We start from the raw sequence: 25,190 nt of genomic DNA, 5'->3' as shown, positions 1-25,190 counted from the left end.
GTTCACAGACGTTCATAGCAGCATCAACTCAAATATCTATCATTAACGAACAAATACACAAAATGTGGCATATTCATACCATGGAATAAAAATGAATAATGTACTAATATATGCCACAACATGGATGAACCTTGAAAATACGCTAAATGAAAGACGCCAATCACAAACTTAATCAAGGCCAGAGTTGTTTCCTTGAGATCAATTCTCTAAGTTTCAGCCCTGGGGAATAAATGTCTTTGGTGTAATATCTTTTATGTGGAAATGAAATAGGAGGTACAAGGGGATTCGAAGGGTTGGGAAGCTTCAACTGGCCTGGGTGCTCCACAGTCTTCACTTCATTGCCCTCATTACTTCCCTCACTAATTCATTCTTGCTTTTTATACTTGTCACGTCTAAGCCTAGAGCCTTTCCATTATAAGTGAGTATAGGGGAGAATGGTTTCCATTTCCAGTTCTGACTTCTCCTAAGCATACCTTGGGACGTACATTTCTCTACTATCACTTGTCCTTCATTATAATCACATTGACTTTCATCTTCTAATTAGAAAATCTGTATCTCTACCACTTTTTACAGCACTTTCAGAAATTGATTTCCTTTTACTATTTTTTATATGAAAATTTCAATAGGCTTTTAGGGGTTGGGGGTGTAAACATGGTGTTCAGTCTATCACCTTAAATTGGAAGCTTACTACCTAAATCTTAAATAGAGTTTACACATTTTCTTAGAATCAAGCTCTTTGAAACACCCAGACCCTCTTTCCAAATAACACCAAAATATGGCCATATAGTATAAATGCTGTGATCTCTATTAGTCCATAAATAAAGAAACCAGCAGGAAGTATTCTTTACCAAATAAAGCCAAATTGAGAAATAATAATAAAAAAAACTAATTGGCATAGTTTGAAATGCATGTTAACTTTTATTAATAATTTCATTTCAAGTATTCAAAATAATTGTACCCAAAGAATATTATCTTTCCATGAACTTAACTGGAAACTATAATCACTCTTTAATATTTTCCCAATAACTTATTTTTATTTACAAAAATAATTTGTATTATAGAACAGTATACCCCATGCAGAAGCTACAGAAATCTATTTAAATAAGGAATTATATATAATAAGAACTTTATTTCCCATTTAAATGAGCCAACTAGAATAGTTAAATCAGCAAAATAATTTAGTTTGGTAATTCAGTAAAATAATTTAGGAAAAAACCCTTTACTTTCCTGGGAGTATGTATCCATCATGTTGCGTAGGAGGGGAAGAAGGGGTCTGAAATGGGAAATAAATGTTTATTCCTTATGGATCTTCACTCTCTCCCTCCTTGGGTTATATCATTCAGGCCTGAGACCATTTACATGCTGATGATACTACTTATATACTCATGATACTATCACTTAGATAACTAATAAACTTATTGAACTTCATATATCCAAAAAAAAATTCCTTCCCAAACCTACTCTGAACTACAGTAAATGTAAAGGGCATAAATATTCACCCAGCTATTCATACAAAAAAACAAGAGCCATCCTTTATTTTTCTCCTCTTCCTTCCTTCAATCTATCAATAAATCTTGTTGGTTCTACCTCCTCCATCATTTATCGATTTTTTCCTATCTCCACCGACAGGCTGCTGCCCCTGCAATAGTCTTCTGATTTTCCTGCTTCTTTTTTGTCTCCTTAGAATCCATTTATCCCTCAGCAGTCAGTGTGACTTAGATCATGCCATTTCCCTGCTTAAAATCCTCCTTAAAGAGTGTCTACGTGGCTCAGTGGGTTAGGCGTCTGCCTTTGGCTCAGGTCATGATCCTCCTGGGGTTAGGCCCTACATCGGGCTCCCTGCTCAGCAGGGAGTCTGCTTCTCCCTCTCCCTCTGCTTCTCTCTCTCTCTCTCTCTGTCAAACAAATAAATAAAATCTTAAAAAAAAAATCCTCCTTAGAGAAAAGAAACCAAACTCCCTACCAGGACCTACAAGGCCTTTCTTTCATCACGGACTCCTGCTTACCTCTCTCCATCCTCATCTCGCTCTTTGCCTTTCTCACTAACTCCAGGCCACTGTGCCTCCCCAAATACATCAACCTGGGTACTCATTAGGGAGGTTCACATTTGCAGTTCCCTGTGCCCAGAATCCCTGGCTCCCCCACCTCACCTAAGATATTTACATGCCTGACTTCTTTACTTTCAAATATCACCTCCTTAGAGAGGACTTCTCCAAGGTAGCTGCCATTACCTTTTTTATTTTTTTTTGTCTACATCTATCATAATCTAAAAATAATCTTATTTATTTACTACCCCCCAACACACAATATAAGCTTTGTAAGGGCAGACTTCTCTATCTTGTTTATTATTCTCTCCAATACTTAGAACATAAAAGTTAATAGATATTCAAAACGTTTGCTGAATGAATGAACAATTTCCTAAACATCGCTGAAGCAATACAGACATTAACTATACTGAGTTTGATTATTAGCTTATTATAGTTTAAATTATATTAATTAGAATATTAGTTTATTGTAAGTGGAGTTTTAACTTTCCATCAACGCAAAGATAATAATATTACATGAGCATAAAGGAAGAACACAACACCACTGTGCTACATCTTATTCATTTAAGGTAGGAACAGAGACAAACACCCACAGACTGCCATCAGTGCCTGTGGGGCACCCAGGACCTTCTTCCCTAAGTAGAGGTCCCAAAAGGAAAATCAGATCTATTTGGAAGAGATGCATGCAGAAGACACCATCAGATTCTGTCCAAGGAGGAAAGAGAAAGTGAACAAACATCTTTTAGGATTAAAACTCCAGACAAGACCAAAAAGGGGGTTTTCAGCTTCTTCTACAAGCTCTTTGAAAAGAAGTCCAGTGGATCAGAATACAGGGGGAAAAAACTCATGAGAATCCCTAAATGCGGGGCGCCTGGGTGGCTTAGTCGTTAAGCGTCTGCCTTCGGCTCAGGGCGTGATCCCGGTGTTCTGGGATCGAGCCCCACGTCAGGCTCCTCCGCTGGGAGCCTGCTTCTTCCTCTCCCATTCCCCCTGTGTTCCCTCTTTCGCTGGCTGTTTTTCTCTCTCTGTCAAATAATAATAAAAAAAAAAAAAAAAAAAAAGAATCCCTAAATGGATCTTTCACCCACCGAACAAAATTTCTTCAGAAACTGTCTCTCACAAATGATCTTAACAAAGGAACAGCTGTGTAAGACATACTTAAAGTTGTACTGTCAAGTGGTAAGATGAGGATTAAAAGCCTCATATATATTGATGTATAAATCAGTTGTAATTTGTTATAAATTTATATAAAGTTATAATTTATAAAAGTTACAGATACATCAATATGTGGATGTATAAATCCCTGAAGAAAATGAATACCAACACCAACATATGATACTAAATCAACATACAAGACACTGAAGAGATAAAGATCAGTCTATGTTTGAGAGCTAGCTTATTGAACCTCAATACTGGGAGAAAGGAAACAAAGAAATTTCACAGCATTACAGAAAAATACAATGCATTTGGAGGAAAATAAACTTTGTAAAACAGTAACAACAACAACAACAAAATCACAGGTAGTAATCTTTGTGACCTGATTGTGGGGGTTGGGGAGGATTCACTAAAGTTATATTAAAAAAATAAAAAGAATAAAAATCACTAGGAAAAAAAAAGTCACTATACCATATGCAAAAAGGGAAAGCTGAATCAATGTTTATACCAACAAATTTAATCTGGCACTTCTACATGTGATCTTTAGAGGTCTCTCTTAGGAAGGAGTGTAAAGAGAATCTTGTTTTCTTATACTGTTTGCAGTACATAAGTGCCACCAATCGTAACTAATGAGTAGTGCCATTTTAAGGCCTTAAACATCGCTAAATACATCTGCATGAACTTGTACTGCTGCCCTTTCCGAGGATAGATACAAAAAAAGACCAGCAGGACTCGGAAAGAGGAATTTCCATTAGAGAGGAAAGAGCACTTCGCTCTGTATCTCTGTATGATACAGCAGTTCCTCAGACATGATTTTATCTGTTCTAGACAGTTAAGAACCAAGAAGCAAGCAACAAATGCCACAAAGGAACTAAAGTACAGCTGATAGATACACAAGAAAACACACATTTTAAAATATATAGCCTCAAGGTCCTAACTCAGAGTCTTTACATTTTTATTTTAGGCTGAATTCTTTTTTTTTTTTTTTTTAAAGATTTTATTTATTTATGTGACAGAGAGACAGCCAGCGAGAGAGGGAGCACAAGCAGGGGGAGTGGGAGAGGAAGAAGCAGGCTCCCAGCAGAGGAGCCTGATGTGGGACTCGATCCCGGAACGCCAGGATCACGCCCTGAGCTGAAGGCAGACGCTTAACGACTGCACTACCCAGGCGCCCCTATTTTAGGGTGAATTCTAACACATTTGGCCATCTAGTTTCTCAGTACATAGCAAATCAGAGGTAGCAAACTAGAAAATAGAGAAGACAGAAAACTATTTATTATACTGAAAGCAGATGACCTAACAAAAGAAAAGAGAAAACCAAGATTTACTGTCTGCTTGCTAGAACTCACAATTATAAGTCAAAGACAGAACTACCAATATAGTATGCCACCACGGAAACTACTTCTAAAGTGAACAAATGAGGCTTTGAATCCTTTATCTTACGATTTCTTTTTCTCTTATGGAAAGATGAAATACTAAAATGATAAGGAGCAGAGAAAGGCTGGGTAAGGGTATTTTACAGATGAGAGCAGATGACCTAACAAAAGAAAGGAGATTTCCATTGGAAAAAGGAGTTACAAAATCTTAGAATCAAAAATAAAATTCAAAAAGCATAGCTGGCAAAGTTTAATTTAAATAAAAACAACTCTGGGATGCCTGGGTGGCTCACTCAGGTAAATGTCTGACTCTTGATTTCGGCTCAGGTCATGATCTCGGGGTAGTGAGATCGAGCCCCATAACGGGCTCCGCTCTAGTGGAAAGTCTGCTTCTCTCCCTCTCCCTCTCCCCACAATGTGTGCACCCGTGCTCTCTCTCAAATAAATAAATCTTAAAAAAAAAAAAAAGTAGTAACAACCTGACAAAATTCCTGCCTCGAAGACAATGAGTCTTATTTTAACACAGTGCAACATTAATATGGTACCTCATATAGTAAGTGGTTTACACGGCACACTGAACTTTAAGTTCAAATAATGACCCTACGGTGATCGTTTTTAACCCTGGAGCTTCTGACTTGGTAGGCATTCAAACTGCATTCAACACTCCACAGGTGATTCTGACACACACTGAGAAGCACTGTCCTAATAGTCCAAGGAAAGGTTACAGCGTATTTGACATATTAGTTAAGAAAGAAGTGAGAACTTATTATAATCTTTAAATGTGTTCAAATAAAACTTGTTTTTAAAAGGTTTGGGCACATTGAGGTAATGTGGTGTCTTCACTCTGGTAGAATACTTCATCTCCCAAAAGGAGGGAGAGGGCTAACTGACATACTACCAATAGCCAATCTACTCATAGGATAATTTCTTTTGAAACCATGCAAATATAATGAATATATGTAATGATAAGTGAAGTAGAACACTCAGTAAGGCATGAAATAAAGGCAGAAACTCAATGAAGTTAAAGTTACGTGAAGAAAAACAGCTCTAATTAAACTAGAATAGTCTGGACACAAAACTCCTCTCTATCCAGTAGCATCTCCCAAACAAAATACTTAATACTTATACTCACCTTTCTGAAAAATCAGAATCTATAAATTCTCTAGCTCGTTTTCTATCACTAAAAAGAAAAAAAAAAGACAGCATAAAAAGAACAGGTATTTAAACACAATTTTATTTCACGAATAATTTATTGTGACCTGTCTAATTCCACAGCAAATATATCCAAACACAAAATCTAACAAATAGAAATGTTTTATCATAGGACCAAGAAATCACAACATAATAAATTATACCACGGGATCAAAAAGATCACAATATACCAACACGGTCTGAAATGAGCTCAATGAAAACAGGAAGAAAATACTGCAGAGTTAGAACGGAGAAGGCACAGAAAAGTATTAGTCACTGCGTAATGACTGAGCAGTCATTTCATTCCACCCCCAATATAAAGCACAGCTGGGGCTGACAATATCCAAACCCTGGTCATCTCCAAAGCGAGCCAGCACGAGTAGCACAGGTTTCGCTTTCATGTTATAATCTCTCAAGGTTATGCAGAAATCCAAGCTAATTTTCAGATCCTACATGGGATAAGGACTGAATAAAGGCCAGAATTACAGGTGATTGTGTCATTTCATCCCCTTCGATAGTGAAACAGTATGTATACATGTGGAACTCTTCTGTCGTGTGTGTGTGTGTGTGTGTGTGTGTACATATGAACATGTGTATGGCTTCAAACACTTTGCCAGGATTATTCCACTAATTCATTTAATATCCTGGAAACAAGAAAGCTCTTATACAACCAAGATTTACTGTCTGCTTGCTAGAACTCACAATTATAAGTCAAAGACAGAACTACCAGTATAGTATGCCACCACAGAAATTACTTCTAAAGGGAACAAATGAGGTTTTGAATCCTTTATCTTACGATTTCTTTTTCTCTTATGGAAAGATGAAATGGTAAAATGATAAGGAGCAGAGAAAGGCTGGGTAAGGGTATTTTACAGGCAGAGATGAAACAGGTAAAGGTTTGACACTAAAATGGCAAATGAATAGCACACGGGATATTGATTTAATTGTCCAGTGTTTCAAAAGGATCAAGAAAAAAAACTCAGTAAAATTTTTAATATTTTTGGCCTCTTTTTCCTAGTTCATTTTCTGGTATTTAAGGAAACAAAAATTCACAGCGGAAATTCTGAGTACAGCCAACATTTAATATGCAATTCTTCTCTTAAGTTTGTTAAAACAATATAAAATATAGAATTTGAATCTCCCAAGCAGTTAAATGTCATAATCATAAAAAGCCGTCCATTTTCAGAGTTGGAAAGTCAGAAGATTCAGGTACAAATTATTGTATTGTTTTTCTCTATTTAAAAATGGTTGCTCCATAAATGATTTATATCTAAGATATAAAGTGAAATAAAATAGGTGGTTTTAAAGGCAACACATTAGTTTTTAAGGACTAGGCTAACATAAAACAAGAATGGAAGACAAAATAGTGAGAGGAAAAGATCACAGCTTAAGAAAGAGTTTTAAAAATGGTAATTTGAACCACACTCTTACCCTGGGACCCAGCCAGTAGCTTCTGCGATGTGTGTCTGAGTAACCATTGCTGGTGCAGGGGTATACGGACTCCCAATCAGAACACTTCCTGAACTGGTTAGTCTCTGTGGTGTGCTTATAATCTATGAAGTGAGGACACAGCAAATAACATTCTTAGTTATTAAGAAACGCTACAGGCAGAAAATAATGTTGACTGCTAAGCTACAGATAAGGAGGAAATCTTACTGCCTAAAATGCACTTAATATCAATCATCTAAAACATAAGATTTTCAACGTATATTCTAGGATCTTAAAGCGCAAGTAATTGAAGATTGACATGAGGTCACAATACAGGTTTCAGCAAGTGAACAGCAATCTGGAAGGATTAAGCTGGCAACTAACAATGTTTTAAAAATCAGAAAAACAAACTTTCTTTGAAATTATAGAACCTAACTGCAGTTGAACTTGATGTATTCAAACTAGGGCAAGAGTACATCAGATCTTCATGTTCCAAATACACACAAAGGCATTATACAATTTGGATTATTGTAACAGATGTAATTTATCTTCTTTTTTCAAGAGCATCTCCTCATGTCATTAAATACTCTTCAAAGACATTTTAAAGACAGTGAAACATTTCAATCATGCGGATCTATTATCCCCTACTGTTAGATACATATGGATACTCAATTATCCAATATTGTAAGCAATGCTGTGATGAACATTTTTGTACAATGATCTTGGCCCTAGTATCTATTTCCTAAGGACAGACTCTAGAAAGGTAATTAATGGAACTAAGGATAGACTTTTAAAAAGAGTTTCTTGATAGGTATTACCAAAATCGCTGCCCAGGACTTCACCAGTAAATAGACCATGTTTTTTCCAAAAATGTTAATAATAATTAGTACAAAAAACAATTCAGCATTCTACTGGTATCTTTTTAAGTATTTTTGTCAAAAAAATAAGGGCATGCTCCAGTGAGTGGGGGTATTAATGCAACAATATTGGCCCTAACATTGGTAACTGTTGAAGAACGAGCTGCTGTGCACACAGAGATTCTCTCGCTCTTCTTTTTCTTTCCAACCCGAGACACAGGACCGCCCTCACCAGGCAACCCCAGATCTTTGGATCTCCTAAAGGGAAGAGATTCTATCTTCATATACTTTTGAAAATTTCCATAACAGTAAGGTTTTGTTTAAAGTACCAATTAAGAGAGAAAAGCATCTACATGGGCTACATATAATTTTTAAATGACAGATCTTAAAAGAAATAGTTCTATTTCTATCACCTGATGTAGGTCCAAATACTAATTAATTTTTGTATCCCTGATCAAATGACACCTGTTTCTGTAGGCAGGGTCTAACTCCAGTCATTAAGTTAGTTGCTAATTTGCTCCATAAAGAACAATGGGAAGGATTCATTTGCATTTCAAGCTTAGTTCAGCCTTGGTTATTAAAGTCTCATCAACATTTATTCATTTACTCAACATTTAAGAACGTTAGTTACCTCTGTTTGTGTATGGCATTTTGCCAATTTGGAGCTAGGGAGATGTTACTATATACAAATGCCTAGGAAATAATTTCAATAAGTTAATTCGATAGTTAAAAAAATAAAAACAAAAGACAATGAATACTGATAGATGTCTGGAGAATTCTGATTCTCTACAATATTCCAAGGATTATTAAATGAGGAATTCAGAAACTTACCTCATGAGAAAATATGAACACTGGACAATGGGTTTGTATCTCCTACCCTTCTACACTCCCCACCCCACCTCCGCATCTCCATTTCAGTGTAAAATCTTTAAGGGTAGATGAAATGTTTGCAGAGCCTAGCACAGTGCTAGGAGATGTTCAGAGAAAACGCACAATAAATATTTGATGAACGGAGACAGAAGACCCATCTGTAAAAATGAAAAAAGTAGCTTCTCTGTTCATTAATATGCCAGAAAGGATTACATAAAATCCAGTAAGAAAATAAAAGTTAAAAGACATAGTTCTCACCAATCACTACATTACACATTCATGAGTCCTGTATCATGCTGACCTTGAGTGTGAAGCTTAAGAAGGAAAATTTGAGTACTTAATTAGTCTCTGGTCTACTCTATTTCTAGAACAGGAGTCTCCACAATCCTAAGCATCCAGACTTACCCTTGAGATAGACTGCATTATTTGTGCAGTATTAGTATTACTAAGTTCTTTTTCTGTATCTATTATTAAGTAGCCTACAGGCTCAGTTTACCTGATTTAAAGGACTTTGTAGAAAAAAAAAGATGAAGAGAAGAGGAAGGGAAACAGGACACAGAAAAAAACTGGTTATCATTACTGAGAAAGGCTTTGGAAATGAATTGCTATGTTCTGGTTTATTTTTTCTTCCTCAATCAGAATGTTAGCTGATAGCCTTTGCTGATCTGACAGTGATAACAATATTCTGTTCTTTTCTCTTAGCCTAGTGCCTGGTATGCACTTAATAGCAGAAATCCTCAATAAACATTTCCTGAATGAACAAACTGGAGGGATGATATACTTCAATTAAAAAGACAAGTTAGAAGTTCATGTGAGATGCAATGAATTCCTAAATTAGGACAATGACAGTGAACCTTAAGAAACAAAATCAAAGAAAAGCCAACAGAACTTGATCGACCACTGAATACACGAAAATTATATAGGTGATGAGTCAGGTATGTTTTATAAAACTGAACCTTAATTTTGAAATCCCAATTGAAATTAGAGGTAATCAGAGGTAATTACTTCTTATATTCAGTTGATCTGATAAGGAAAATAAACATTTATTTTAAATTCCAGCACCTACTTCTCCCCACCCCAAAGAAATCCTTAATTTAAATGTAATCATGCAGTTTTTGACAATGGATTACAGTTGGGCTATGAAAATCATATAGCAATTGAACCTCATTCTGAAGATTTTCTACCTTCAATCAATATATCTTACATACTACTGCCATCTACAGTAAGAACAGCCAAGAAATTGTTACAGCCTTGTATGGTAGCTACACTGGTGGTGAACAGAATAAAATAGAGTTGTTCAATCACTATGTTGTATACCTGAAATTAATGTAACATTTTGTGTCAATGATACTTCAATTATAAAAAAAGAAAGGGAAGAAAAAAAAAAAGAAGGGAAAAAGGATCTATACAATTATAAAGTATTACATTAAAGGATTTTATTATTTCATAAAATTTTAGTTTTCACTATAAGAAACATGTACTTTTTAACCATGTTAAAATAAAGATGGTTATGAGATTATATGACAAGATTACCTTTAAGTTAAAGGGCAAGTATTCCAAGCTAAAACAGTTATTGTTAAACTAGTTTCTATAAACAAAAACAACCTTCTTGGGACTTTCTGAAATTTCTATCTACCATTAAGACCTGGCTTAAAAAAAGACATGTGAAATTTAAAGGTCAAGTAGAGAAAGATAACAGAAAGAAGCAGATTTTTAAAAAGAGGCTTTAGTCAAGAGTTTTCCAACTTAAAAAAAATACTTTTAAATCACAGATGAGAGACTGAAGGTGAGGGGACAATATTCAAAAGAGATAAACAAGAAAAGAGAGAAATGGCTCTAACTGGGATTCTACAACAATGAGGAAGTCAAAAAGAAAGCTTTCATTTCTGTCCAACAACTGAGAACTGTAAAAAGTACCTCAGTATTAAGGATACAAATTAAGGCCTGGTTTTAAGAGGAGCCCCAAATCTCCTTTCCTTCTTCTGACCTTTGTTTTGCTGATTCTGAGGTTTGTAGTAATGAGTAAGTAGTATACAAGACTACTTACCATTGTCAGAGCTGAGGTGTAACAGTAATTACATGTATAGTAACTCAAATTGACAATGGAAAGAAAAACTGTTTCCAAAAAAAGGAATTCAAATTTAAGCCATAGCAGTATCACTAAAATATTGACAGGAAATAGTCTCTTGAAACAGAGGACTACTGTTAGGGAGAAACTCTAAGAGTTCAGAGATGTTTATTTAATTTTGGTGTTTATATAATCACATTTCAAAATACAGACTTTATTTTTTATTTTATTTTTTTTTAAAGATTTTATTCATTTATTCGACAGAGATAGAGACAGCCAGTGAGAGAGGGAACACAAGCAGGGGGAGTGGGAGAGGAAGAAGCAGGCTCATAGCAGAGAAGCCCGATGTGGGGCTTGATCCCATAATGCCGGATCACGCCCTGAGCCGAAGGCAGACGCCCAACCGCTGTGCCACCCAGGCGCCCCTAAAATACAGACTTTAAAGTCAGGTGCCTTCTCTCATTTACACCTACTGCAGTGGCTGGTGAGAAGCAAAAGCATAGTAAATGGTTGAAATATACCCTAACTACCTTGAAATGGGGACGCTTACCTGAGCTTAAGTCTCCATGAGGTTTGGAGCTAGACTACATTCTTCACATAGTTACAATAAATTGTGCAAGATCTTTAGCTTGAATTCTGTAGATAATTAACAGTCCTCAAGTGGTCAAGAAAAATGTCATGTCTTGAATGTCTTAAAATCTTAAAGATTTGCTGAAACCACTAATTATGTTAAAAGATATATTTTTTTGCCTAAATAATTTTGCATTTAACAGAGTCCACAGTACTGAGTATTATGGGCAAAATTTATCCTTCCTGCTCTATAGATGAGAACATGCAAGCACTGACAATGAAGAGTTACCTGTTCAAGTGCTTACATGCTTTTGCTAAAGGCGGTGAGACCATTAAATTAAGTATAGTTTCTAGGGTAATTGCATGTGACTTTGCTTATAAATAAGGCTTTTCTAAAAGTGCTGTATAGGGGTGCCTAGGTGGCTCAGTCGTTAAGCGTCTGCCTTCGGCTCAGGTCATGATCCCAGGGTCCTTGGCTCGAGTCCCGTACCGCACCGGGCTCCCTGCTTAGCGGGAAGCCTGCTTCTCCCTCTCCCACTCCCCCTGCTTGTGTTCGCTCTCTTGCTGGCTGGCTTTCTGTCAAATAAATAAATAAAATCTTAAAAAAAAAAAAAAGTGCTATACACATCAAGCTCTAGCATAATTAATGGAATACCTTCAGAGAAACGGTTAAATATTTTCCATTTTGCATTCATTTTTTTCTACTACTAAAGACTGATAGCTTTGGATATAGATTAAATGTTGGGTCATATTCAATTTATATTAGAGTACATAGCTTAGGGCAGTAAAGGTTATTGTATGAGAAAAAAGAGAAGAACATAAAACATAATAGATTTCAAATCAATTTAATCAAACTAAAAACAAGAGAAGCCTACCATAGGGAGCAGGCAAAAACCTTGATATTACATATCCAGGATCCAGACTCAAATACACAAACATTAAACACTGAAGAGCACACAGCCTTTCTTTTTCTCAAGACTTAGTTACATTCTGATAAAAACAAAACTTTTTAAAAAAGTGAATGAGTTAAGAAGTGAACTGGAATTTTTGTCCAGTATCTTTAGTACAATTATCCTTTAAATTAGTCTTGCCTAATCAAAATGTCAAATTCTAAGATTTGATGGTTTTCTTACCATTTGGGGTCCAACATTCACATTTATTGGTCCTAAGGTTTTTGGTAAAATCTTTGTTGGTGAGTTGGTGCTGGAAACTGGAAACGCAACAAATGAAATGTTACCTGAAATGATATCAAAATATTAGGTTAGGGCGGGGGAATGGGATAGACTGGTGATGGGTAGTAAGGAGGGCACGTATTGCATGGTGCACTGGGTGTTATACGCAGCTAATGAATCATCGAACTTTACATCAGAAACCAGAGATGTACTGTATGGTGACTAAGATAATATAATAAAAAAATGTTAAAAAAAATCTTAGGTTAATGTTCTGCAATATCAAGGTCACCTTCTATCTATACATTCATGGTCCTAACCCAAGTTTTATTTAAGTAATTTATAATTATCTTAATAATTAAGTTAAAATAAGAAGCCTTACTGAAAAGCCATTCTAATGACTGCTTTCTTGTAGTGTACAATTAGTTCTGCTAAATAGGAAAACTGTAAAATAAATAGTTCAGGCTATCTGACAATTAACTACTGGACTTTTAGTGGGTTTTCAGAGGAAAAAATATTTAGAGAATACATACTGCAAATCGTAGTTTATATCGGAGTTGAGAAATCTAGTTAGGTCTTTATTAGGCATCATAGAACAAAAAAATGTATGAAGTAGCTATGAAGTAAAATATCTCTTAGAATGTACTTATAGTATAATAGAAAATATTTATACTAAAAGTTAACATGTTTTCAAATGAGTTGATAGTGTAGAAAAAAATATGATGCTGCTGAGTGATACTGAAAACTGTGGGATGTGTACAGTGTTTTCAAGTGATATCAACACTTGTAATCTGAAATTAAGGTAGCCAAGTGCTACCCCAGAAATGAAAAGCTAACCGATAACTTTCTAAACTGTGTGAACTACTTAACTCCTCTGGACAAACTTCAGTTTATCAATGTTTTTCTTTTTTTTTTTTTTTTTTTTTTAAATATTTTATTTATTTATTCGACAGAGATAGAGACAGCCAGTGAGAGAGGGAACACAAGCAGGGGGAGTGGGAGAGGAAGAAGCAGGCTCATAGTGGAGGAGCCTGATGTGGGGCTCGATCCCATAACGCCGGGATCACGCCCTGAGCCGAAGGCAGACGCTTAACCACTGTGCCACCCAGGCGCCCCAATATCAATGTTTTTCTTAATAATCTAATGTAACAAAGGAGATCACCCAGAGAGTATGTGAGAGAGATTCAATACTGACACTCTGGGGGAAAAAACGGCATTTAAGAGCAGGACGAGACACCTCCTTCTCAGATGGCCCCCTTGACTCTCCCAGCACGTGCCTAGACTCCTTAAGCCCCTCTTCGCACCTTCCGATTCTCAGCAGATACTCCTACTTCCTTCAGTAAGGAAATCAGGCCATCGGGCTATATTATAGCCTCTCTTCCTTGACCTGTGAACGTAACTGCACCCTCACCTATTTTTACTTCTTTCTCTCTGAGTGGAAATTCTCATATAAATGATTTCTTTCGTGTCTCTTCACGTCCTATCTTCTCAGGGGGCTCACTTATCAATTATCTACTGTCTCCTGAGTTTTCAACTGTACCATCAGCTCCTCCCCCGCTTCAGTTTCTCCCTCTGCCCATTTGCCCTTTGCCGTTTTCCCTGAATACCCACATTTGAAAATCAAACCCTTCATCTTTCTCACGCCCACTCAACAAGGTCTAATAGCCAAAGCTGTTTCTCCTTCATGTTCTTGGTGTATGGCCGAGTCTTGGCAGATGATCATTATCACCCCAGTGACCCAGTGCAGAAATAATCAACCCCCTCCTCATTCAACCGACCACCGTATCCTACTTGTTATCTCCTTATTCTGGCTCCCTTAATGCTGCCGGCACTTGTGTAATTTGAAACTTTATCAAATCTGATTTGAACACAGTGACCCTCTAACGCTGTGATTCACCATTGTGGCTGTGCAATGGAATTATCTGGGGCTCAATAAAAAGTACCAACGCCTCAGTCCCACCCCCAGAGCTGCTGATAAAACCGGTCGGGAGTGAACCTGGGCATCAGACTGTTGAAAGTTCTCTAGATGGTTCCAACGAGCAGCCAGGGCTGAGCACTACCACTCTAACTGGAAATGCTACTTCAAATAGCTTTGCTAGTCCCTCCACACATATGTAACAAAATAGTCTTTCAACTGGGGAAACTGCTCTGGACACTCCCCTACTTTAGGCCTTCAAAGATTCCACAACACTTTCAGTGCCTCTCAGATTCCTCAACATGGCACAACAGCTCCTATCTGGAGATCTCACCCCTGCCTCCCTTCCCAGCTTCATTTTCAGCTACTCCCCCCACTCCAATCAGGTTAAATACTTTGCAACTCCAGAAACGCCCCAGCTCAACCACTCCAGTTTTGGCGCACGCCTTTCCTTCCGTTGGAAGTCTCTCCCTGCTGGGGCTACTTCTACATCCTAGCACTTCAAAATGCATTCCATACCATTTTCTTAGTCATTACTGTGTGTCAGGGTCTGTTCCAGAGGCTTCCCCTTTATACACCATCTCATTAATGCTTAGGACAACAGTGTAAAATGTATTATTACTGACTCCACTGTACACAAGAAGAAACTGAGATAGAATGAGGTTAAAGAATTTGTACAAGGTCCAGAGCTAGTGAGGGCCATAGCTCCGCCTCCCAAGCTCCGGCTCTGTGTGTCACCTCCCCTTATACGTGGCTCCCAGCCTCTGTGGTCTAGTTTCTGGACGCCCTTCTTTGACTTTTCATAAAGCCTATGATTACTTGCTTGTTCTAGCTATCCTTTACCTAGTTCTACGTTGGCTATGTCTCTCAGCTTTGTATCCTAGCACCTGGTTTAGTCCCTGGCACAAAATAGGTGCACAAAACTCTAAAAACTACTGGCATAGATTGGAGCTATTACCTTTTCTAATCTGGATGCCTTATTTCCTGTAATGTAGCCTAAATTGTATTTTTTGTTACTTTTTAACTGGTGCCAAAACTTATACTGAGTTTGAAATAAATTTACATGCTAGATCCCTAATTATTTTGAATAACCAGTATATCAAATAAAGTTTCCTTCCTCTGTAACCACGAAACTGATTTTTGTTTTTATATAACACACACATCTTACCGATTGCTAAAATTAAGGTTATTATAACTTACCAAATATGGTTATTCACCTATTTAAGAATCCACACTAACTGGAGAATAATTATCTATGATTCTAGGGGGAAGAAGAGCTATGTAATTGATAGACATGTGCCATAAACTCAGTCCCAGGCAGGACAGGCATGTGAGGAAGAGCATAGCCCTACAAAAGTCTGGCTCTCAGATTTTTTTTTTAACGGGTGACATATAATATTATATTAGTTTCAGGTGTACAACATAAGGATCCGACAATTACATATATTACAAAATGCTTACCATGATAAGTGCAGTTACCATCTGTCACCACACAACATTATTACAGTATTACTGATTTAATATTCTCCATGCTGTATGTTACAACCCCGTGACTGACTCACTTTATAACTGGAAGTTTATACTTCTTAACCCTCTTCACCTAGTTCATCTATCCCGACCCTCCCCTCTGGCAACCACCGGTTTATTCTATGTATTTATGAGTCTGTTTCTGCTTTTGTTTGTTCATTTATTTTTTAAGATTCCACATGTAAGTTAAACCATTTGGTATTTGTCTTCTCAGATGGTTCTTAAAAATGACCTTAGTGCTGCTGAATGTTTAAGATGAGATCATTTCTGATACGCTGTTAGAAGCAAAAGTAAAAAAACTTGCATAAAGCAGTGGAACAAGAAACACAAAAAAAGACAAGGCTAGGGAACAGATTGACTCTGATTTTAAACCTAACACTAAAGGAAAACTAAGGATATAAAACTTAGGTCAAAGCAAAATGAAAAACATCATTAAAGCCAGATCTGTCATGCCAGTTAATACTGAAAGAATTTAGAGGGAACTTAAAAAATCTGACAAATTGATTCTAAAGTGCATCTGGAGGAGTAAAGGCAGAGAACAGCCAAGAAAATTAAAAAAAAAAAAAAAAAAAGGAATAACAGGGAAGAGGGGAACTTTAGCCTACCAGATTTCAAAATTATTACGTAGCTTAAGTGACTGAAATAATGTAATATTGCTAAGAAGCAGACAAAAAAACCTGACAAAACAGAAATTAAAGTCCAGAAATTACTTTGTATATATATGAAAATTTTATATATGGTAAAGGCAGCATTTCAAATCAATGTGGGAAAGGGTGGGTTACTTAAAAAAAAGTTCTTGATTATACATCTGAAAACTAACAGAACACTACATCAGCTACCCTTCAAAAAAAAAAAAAAAGACACACGAAAGAAATGTTTCTGAGATAAGAAACTGGCCACTTAGACAAAAGAAACCTTGGATTTCAATTTCTCATTTTGTACAAAAATCAATTCCTGAAAGATCAAATATTTAAACATAAAAATTAAAGATGTAATGCTTGGGTGGCTCAGTTGGTTAAGCATCTGCCTTCAGCTCAGGTCATGACCCCAGGGTCCTGGGATTAAGCCTGCATCACATCGCATCCCACCCGGCTCCCTGCTCAGTGGGGAGCCTGCTTATCTCTCTGCCTCTGCTTCTGCCCCCCTGCTCATGCACACATGCTCTCTCTCTCTCTCAAATAAATAAAATCTTTAAAAAAGTTAAAGCCATAGAAGTATTAAAAGAAACTTAATAATCATTTTTTATAATTTGGGGATGAGGAAGGCCCTTCCGAGCATGTTACAGAATTTAAAAATTTTAAGTGAAAACAGACTGATAGAGGGGACTACCTAAAAATAAACTGTTTCCTAAATAGCAAAAGACCTAATATACTTGAGACAAATCTCAGACTTGGTAAACAAATTTGCAATACATAGGTCATTATTTACTATCTTTAAAAACTTATTTACTTAACTTCCCACTTTTATGTCAGTAACAGTAAAACAATACCTCAATACAAAAATAAGCTGAGGACATGAAGCATATGAACAATCATCATATGAAAAGATGCTTGATTTTAATTAAAAAATTTACACTTTTAAAAAAAAGAAACCATTTCATGTACCAGACTGATAAAATTAATCAGTTTGATAATGCCCTGAGTTGGTAAAAATGTGGCATAATGGGTGCATTTACAAAATCTGTACTTGGCACCTCCTATATGTCAAGGACTAATGCTAAACACTCATGCATATTCAGTGCAACACCGTCCCCTGCACTCAAGTGGCTAACACATTGTTGGCGGGAGGGATACCGGACAGCCTTTCTGGAGGGCAGTCTGACAATGTAACTAGAGAGGAGTAATGGGTCTATTAGAGGACATCATTTTAAATAAGTGCTTTAAAAACAATTCTACACATTTTAAAGGCTCTTTCCACTTCAACTAATGTCCTTTCAACTGCCCTCCATTGCCTAAGTGGCAAGCTGATCCCTGGCCTCTGCATCAACATCACAATTAATTCCCAATAATGGCACTACCCTCTGACCAGCAATTCCTCTGCTGGATATACATCCTAATAAACCAAGCAGATGAGAACAATTACACGTGTCCTACAATTGCAACATTATAGATAAAGGCAAAAACCTAGAAACAGTTTAAGTGTATAAACATCTTTTGGTACATGTGTGTGATGGAATATTACACAGTCCCTAAAACAGAATTATAAGTATGTATCTGCAATGGAAAAATGTTCCCATTATAAGAGGCTATGATTAGTATGATTCCATTTACCTAAAAACTACATGTTCATCATAAGTTATATAAGCATAAAAAGTATGGCAAGATAAACAACAAATGTAAGAGACATTAGCTCTGGCGAGTAGTTTGGAGAAATGTTTTACTTGTTTTATACTTTATTATTACTTGGAAAAAGAGCTTATGAACATGCAAGTGCTTGTTTTATAATTTAAAAAGCTATTGCCATTCTGGAAGGAAAAGAGAGAGAGGGAGGGAGGGAGGGGGGAAGGGAAGGAGCATGAGAATCAGTCACAGCTGTTGAAACAAGATAAAAATCTATAAATGAGGTATCTGTGTTTTGTAATTAGTAAAAATGAAATCCGCTTTGGAAGTAGTTAAAGGGGCTCCACTGGGATTTCAATAATTATAACATCCAGAAATAAAAGCCATGAATTTAGACATTGTTTACTTTCATCAAATCAACTAGGTTCAACAGCAGAAACAGAACTTTTCGACTCAAAAGGACATATTTAAATAGGTTATAAACATTCAGTATCCCAACATTTCAGCCAGGTTAAGAGAAGTAAACCGAACCAAGTCTAAAGAATTTTTCCTAAGTACCTGGCTTTAATTCATAGCTTCTTGGCAACAGGGGCTTGACACTGTCCAGAAGCCAATTCCTGGCAGTTGGTGTATTTATTAAAAACAAAAATTTAAAGACCTGCCTTGATTTGGGCTTTGGCAATTCCCTACATTAACTAAATGAGATCAATCACCTAGGGAAGTAGCTTGGAAAAAGAGCTAAAAACTTAGCCAAATCTTGGCACAGGCACACAATTTTGGCTCAAAATTTTATTTCAATTTTCTGAGTAATTAGAATCTTTCTGTTTTCCATTAGAATTGTCTAGACACCAAAGATTTCTTTCACTCATAATTCTTAAAAGGGGTTCCAGTTCCAGTTAGTCACCTTCAATATGTCCAATTAAAATGAAAAATTCAGTGAAATAACTGTGGTTTGTCTACATGATGCCAGTATAAGTTATTTTTTCACAGTACTGACTTTCTGGAAAAAAAAATGTTTTTTGGCCTGAATTAGTTTTTGGAAAAACCTTCACACAAGCCTATATCACATCCTCCTAGAAGAACCAAATTAATAACTTACTCTAAGAAAGAGCATGCCTATTTTAAAGGTTTATAAATATCTCAAATCAGAAATAGTGGTATATCCCACACACACAGAGGGTTCAACTTCAAAGGAAAAGATAACCTTCAGCCCTAAATAGTTAGAAAATGACCTAGTTTGTGGTGGCGCAGGTGTTTGTCGAAGTCGTACAACTCTGGGCTAAAGGGGTTAGGCTCTACTACATGCAAATAATACCTTAACAAAAAATGGGAAAAAATGACCTAGGCAATTTTGTACTTACTAGTAAGAGGCTAATTATAGATCATACAATCCTTTGGCTTTCTTCCCTCAGATATTTACTTGCCTTATTCCCTAGCTTCCTTCTAGTCTCTGGCTTGGTCATAACATCAAAGATGCTGACCACTCTATATAAGCACTTCCTAATTTACTATGATTTTTCACCAGAGTACTTACATCTATGTGATATATTGCATATTAATATTTACCTGCTTAGGGGATTATTATCTGTCCACAGCCCACCCACTCTCAGAATTTAAGTTCCATAAGGACAGGGGCTTCATTCTCATCTATTGCTGTATCTCCAGAACCTAGCACACCCTGCCTGAGACACAGCAAAGTTCAACAAATACTGTCGCATGAAAAAGAATACATGAATGAATACATGAATGTCTGGATGGAAGCACATTGTGAAAACTAAGTCTCCTATCTCCAACCACCACCTAACCCTTCCCCGGTGATGGCTACTGGTGCCAGGTTGTATATAACCTTCCAGAAAGATTCTAACTATACAAACATATATGCATAAATGTTCTTTTTTCCTTCACATATAGTTGAATACTGTATCGGTTTGCATGTTGCTTTTTTCCCACTAATACTGTAACTATCTTAGATGTCTTTCCATACCTGTATATATAGTTTTATTGCAATATTTACTTTACTAACCACATAGTATTACTTTCTATGGATCTACAAGTTTATTTATCAATCCCTTAGTAACAGAAAAGCTTTTAATATTACAAACATTATTAATAATATTTTTTATTACTACAAATAATACTGCAATGATTGGTCATGTCTTTACTCATACTGGTTGTGCCAAATGACTGCACCGATTCACCCTCCATACAGAAATGTATAAAAATGCCCATTCCACACATCCTTACCATCTCAGTGTGTTAATCGAACTTTGTCAACTTTTAGGTTAAAAACAGTTTCTCATTTTATTTTGGTTTTAATTTATTATAATGAATAAGGCTCACATGTTTTGCTTTAGGCATTTAAATTTTCATTCCTGAAAATTATGCCCACCTTTCTATTGGCTGTTGGTGATTTTTTTATTGGTAGATCCTCTTTAAATATTGAAAAAAATAAGTATATTCTTTGTTATGCCTGATGCAAATATTTTTCCCAATTTGATATCTGCCTTTTGCTTTTATATATGATTTTCTTTGCACATTTTTAAAGAATGTAGCTTGTTTGTTTGTTTTTTTAGAAGAGACAGTGAGAGTGAGGGGGGGAGGGGAGTGAAAGGGCAGAGGGAGAGAGAAAATCCTAAGCAGGTTCCACACTCAGCACAGAGCCCAACTTGGGGCTCAATCCCACAATCCTGATACTGACTGGAACCGAAATCAAGAGTCAGATGCTTAACTGACTTAGCCACCCAGGTGCCCCAAGATTGTAGTCAATTTTATAGTAATTCTTTTCTTTTGTGACTTTTGTGTCATACACAAGAAGGTCTGTTAAGTATGTTTAAATATAAATACAAAGGTCAGAGTAACTGCAAAGTTTATTTATTTATTTTTATTCCCTTTCTTGGAAGTGCACATTATATACAGACATGCTACATTTTACTTATCTTACAGGTTTGGTATTTCCTGTTGGCTATGCTGTTCTTCCAAATTAGCTATCATTAGTTATATACTAAGACTGTATTAAACATCCCCCGTGTTTTCTTTCTTTTTTTTTTTTTTTAAAGATTTTATTTTTATTTATTTGACAGAGAGGGAGAGACAGCAAGAGAGGGAACACAAGCAGGGGGAGTGAGAGAGGAAGAAGCAGGCTCCCAGCAGAGGAGCCTGATGCGGGGCTCGATCCCAGGACTCTGGAATCACACCCTGAGCCGAAGGCAGACACTTAACGACTGAGCTGCCCAGGCGCCCCTCCCCCGTGTTTTCTTATAATACCTTAATGCCTTCATTTTAAATTTTACATCCTTGACTCACCCGGAATTTATTTGATGTGAGAAATAAAAGATCCAATTTTTTTCCTCAAATGGCTACTTTTTAAAAAAATATTTTATTTATTTGTGTGAGAGAGAGAGAGTGCGTGTGAGCACATGAGGGAGGGGCAGAGGGAAGAGGGACAAGCAGACTCCCGACACGGGGCTCCATCCCAGGACCCTGAGATCATGACCTGAGCTGAAGGCAGATACTTAATTGACTGAGCCACCCAGGCACCCCCCTCAGATGGCTATTTTTAATGAATAGTCTACTCCCTCCCCCCCATGCTGCTTATGTAGTGCTACCTTGATCATTTACTTATTTGGGTCAATTTCTATTCTGCTCCACAGATCTGCCTATTTATGTGACAGTATCACATGCTTTTATTTCATTTGTGATTAACGTTTGCGCCAGAGAAGAAGCAGAGTCAGAACAGGAGTGTCAAGCATTTCTTTCCTTTCTGTATTAGCCTTTTAACTATTTGTTAATAAGTGCTGTAAAGGACTATCAATTGGTTTCAAATAAAGTACTAATGAGGTCAAGTCACAGGTCAATTCATTTTGCAAAGAAAAAAGATTCCACACCTTAAGACTATTTCTAATTTCAGCCAGCCATCTAGAAAGCAATGTATGTCACTGAAGAGTGGACTAGACAGAAACAATACGGATGGCTCAGAGGATATTTATCACCTTTATTTGACAAATAACTCAGGCTCAATAGTTCAATGTACTATCTGCATAAGTAAAACACATTAATAACACATAATTAATTTGAAAAGGCAGCATATCCAACTGGAAATGCCAAACCTGCAAGATAAGTAAAACAGAGCATATCTACATAACCATAACCACGACATCACTACAAACGGGAGGTGTGAGAAGATAAAAGTTCCTAATATTGGGCGCCTGGGTGGCTCAATTGGTTAAGTGTCTGCCTTTGGCTCAGGTCATGATCTCAGGGTCCTGGGACTGAGCCCCGAGTCGGGCTCCCTGCTCAGAAAGGAGTCTGCTTCTCCCTCTCCCGCTGCCCCTCTGCACCCACCCCCTGCTTGTGCTCTCTGTTTTGCTCTCTCTCTTAAATAATGAATAAAATCTTGAAAAAAAAAGTTCTGAATATCTCCAAACTTTCATGGTTAAAGTGGCCTCTAGAACCTCCCTCTCCATATTTGGTTCTACAATGGAATTCAAGCAGTCTATAGTACATAGAAAAGGACAGAAGATCCGAAATGCACATAACTACATAGCATAGGCATGGAAGAAAAGCCTAGCTGTTTTTGCAGCTGTCAGAACACAGGACTTCTAGGATTCCCCTAAATGGACCACCTGACCAGGATCTTTCCCTGAACCAAAGAAAGGCTTTCCATGAACAAAACCAAGAACCCTGAAATGGCCACAACAACAAACAGGCTCTTAGCCCTAAGGGCATACTCTTAAATGGGTTAATAAATCTTTCTGTCAGTCTCTTCTACATACTCTCGCTAGTAGGATCAAATCTGTTCTGGCTTTGATAAGCATTTTTACATGGAGGATACCTTTTAAAATAATTAGCTAGTTTTCTGTTTCTCTGGTATCTAAAACCATAAATGCCCTGAATTCTTCACTTTGAAAGGAGAAAAAAAAATTCTTTCTTCATCTTCCCATATGCCAGAATTTAAACAGCACCTCTTCATTTCTTAAATGAGCTCCTTAATTCAAGCTCTGGCATCTGGAATATTATCGTTGTTTTCATTTAGTTCATCAAACCTCAAAGCTAAAAAATCTTAGAAATCATTTAATCCATTCTCACTAGGTTTTCTTTATAGTACCTCTTCCTTTCAATATTTTTTGAATGTCTGTCCAAAAATATGTCTCACCTACAGGTTTGATTCTATTGCTTTTTCACTGGCTTCTTTATCTTTAGTTAAAACATGTCATTTTGTCCTTTTTCTATTATCTTGCTCAGTAAAGAAAACCTTTAAATCTTAACTTTCTCGTTTCTCTTCTACCTGCTGAATTAGTATTTCCCATTTTTTGGACAATATATCTTCTGATTAATACTTGAATTAGTTTACCATATGGTCTCAGACAACTTGGCTCTTCAAATCCTTCATAGCAATTCTTCCCAAATGTGCCTGGTCATAAGATATAAAGGGGGTGGGGGGTGGCGGCGGGGAAGTAGTGTCCCTCTTATTCAAAATGCACATTCCTGGGCTCCACTCAACATTCAAAGACTCAAAATCTAGGTGGGAATGCCTATTTTTAACAAGTGCCTCAGATGACTCTTAGGATCAGTCAAGACTGGGGAAGACTGCTTTAAGGTCCCTTTTTCTCTTTGTTCAAGTTAAGGAAGTAATGGAGTGTAAACAGACTCTTTCCATTACACTTAATCTCTTTCTAAATTTTTAAAAAAGAATGGGCTGAGTGACCCTTACTTCTACAGTCGCTTGTTTTTACATGTTATATCTTTTCAGTGTTTAGCCTACATTCAACCCCTACTTCCAGCACCATCACTACAGCCAGTACACCCACCAGATGGCACACAGACACCGTGTGCATGCCTAGTAAAAGAGTGAGTGGAAAAGAGCACATTTTATCTCGTACCAACAGCCGCCGAATGGCTAGAGTAGATCAAGGCAGCTGGGTGCAACCACAAGATCAGAATTTAAGAGTATTAGAATACCAAGTACACTTAATTGGAAATCATCCTCGTGAAGAAGCCCACAACCCCTCTAAGATGGTAACCTGCCCCAGACTATGTTAAGACATAAATCATTTAAAATTTATAGTGAAGGGGCACCTGGGTGGCTCAGTCGATTAAGTGTCTGCCTTCGGCTCAGGTCATGAACCCCGGGGTCCTGCGATCAAGCCCCACATCAGGCTCCCTGCTCAGCCAAGAGCCTGTTCTCCCTCTCCCATTGCTGCTCCCCCTGCTTGTGCTCTCTCATGAGTGGTCACTCTCTCCCTCTCTCAAATAAATAAATAAAATCTTTAAAAAAAATTTACAGTAAGGAGAGAGATTTTTCTAATATTTATAAAAGATGGCAATGACTGCAGACAGACCTACAATTTAAAAATTGCATTCTTAAAATAAATTTAAAACTTTAGGACACTTAAACTCAAAAAGACCAAAGACCACCCATGAATTAGTTTCAAAGCAGTTCTTTTCCCTAGCAAATGAGAAAGGGGATCACTGAATTCCATAATACTATACTCAAAGTTGCAATGATCCATAATCTTATTTCAACAGTATGTTCCATTTGAGAACTATTACTAAAGCTACATCTAAATCATATTTTGAAAAGCAAGAAATCTTAAAATTAGACATCAATATCAACAAAAATCTTTTAATTAAAATCTTATCCATTAAAAGATTTTTCAAAAAAAAAAAAAAAAGATTTTGCAAACTTTTATACCTAAGTTCCCTGGGTCTACTTGGCACACCGTAAGTGGTCAGTTAGCAGT

General features: G+C 36.8%; 1 protein-coding gene across 15 annotated transcripts in view; it reads right to left on the bottom strand.

The window, feature by feature from the left end:
• TFDP2 (transcription factor Dp-2) overlaps nt 1-25,190 on the bottom strand; it is a 215,269-nt gene that overhangs the window by 81,754 nt on the left and 108,325 nt on the right. For 10 of the 15 annotated variants that reach the window (XM_057316017.1, XM_044383454.3, XM_048216264.2 and 7 more), the window contains 3 exons: nt 12,694-12,797; nt 7,199-7,320; nt 5,709-5,756 (listed from right to left, as the gene is read on the bottom strand). In XM_057316017.1, coding sequence (XP_057172000.1) covers nt 5,709-5,756; nt 7,199-7,320; nt 12,694-12,696 — 173 coding nt within the window. In that variant the 5' untranslated portion in view covers nt 12,697-12,797. Of the gene's footprint in view, nt 1-5,708; nt 5,757-7,198; nt 7,321-8,683; nt 8,746-8,883; nt 9,081-12,693; nt 12,798-25,190 lie in introns of all 15 variants that reach the window. The other 5 variants (XM_026497166.4, XM_048216263.2, XM_048216266.2 and 2 more) reach the window with 4 other exon arrangements.

This window comes from Ursus arctos, unplaced genomic scaffold, assembly GCF_023065955.2.
Source record: "Ursus arctos isolate Adak ecotype North America unplaced genomic scaffold, UrsArc2.0 scaffold_20, whole genome shotgun sequence".
Taxonomy (NCBI): domain Eukaryota; kingdom Metazoa; phylum Chordata; class Mammalia; order Carnivora; family Ursidae; genus Ursus; species Ursus arctos.
Note: the sequence above shows the minus strand (reverse complement) of the source record. Positions and strands in the feature narration are given on the sequence as shown.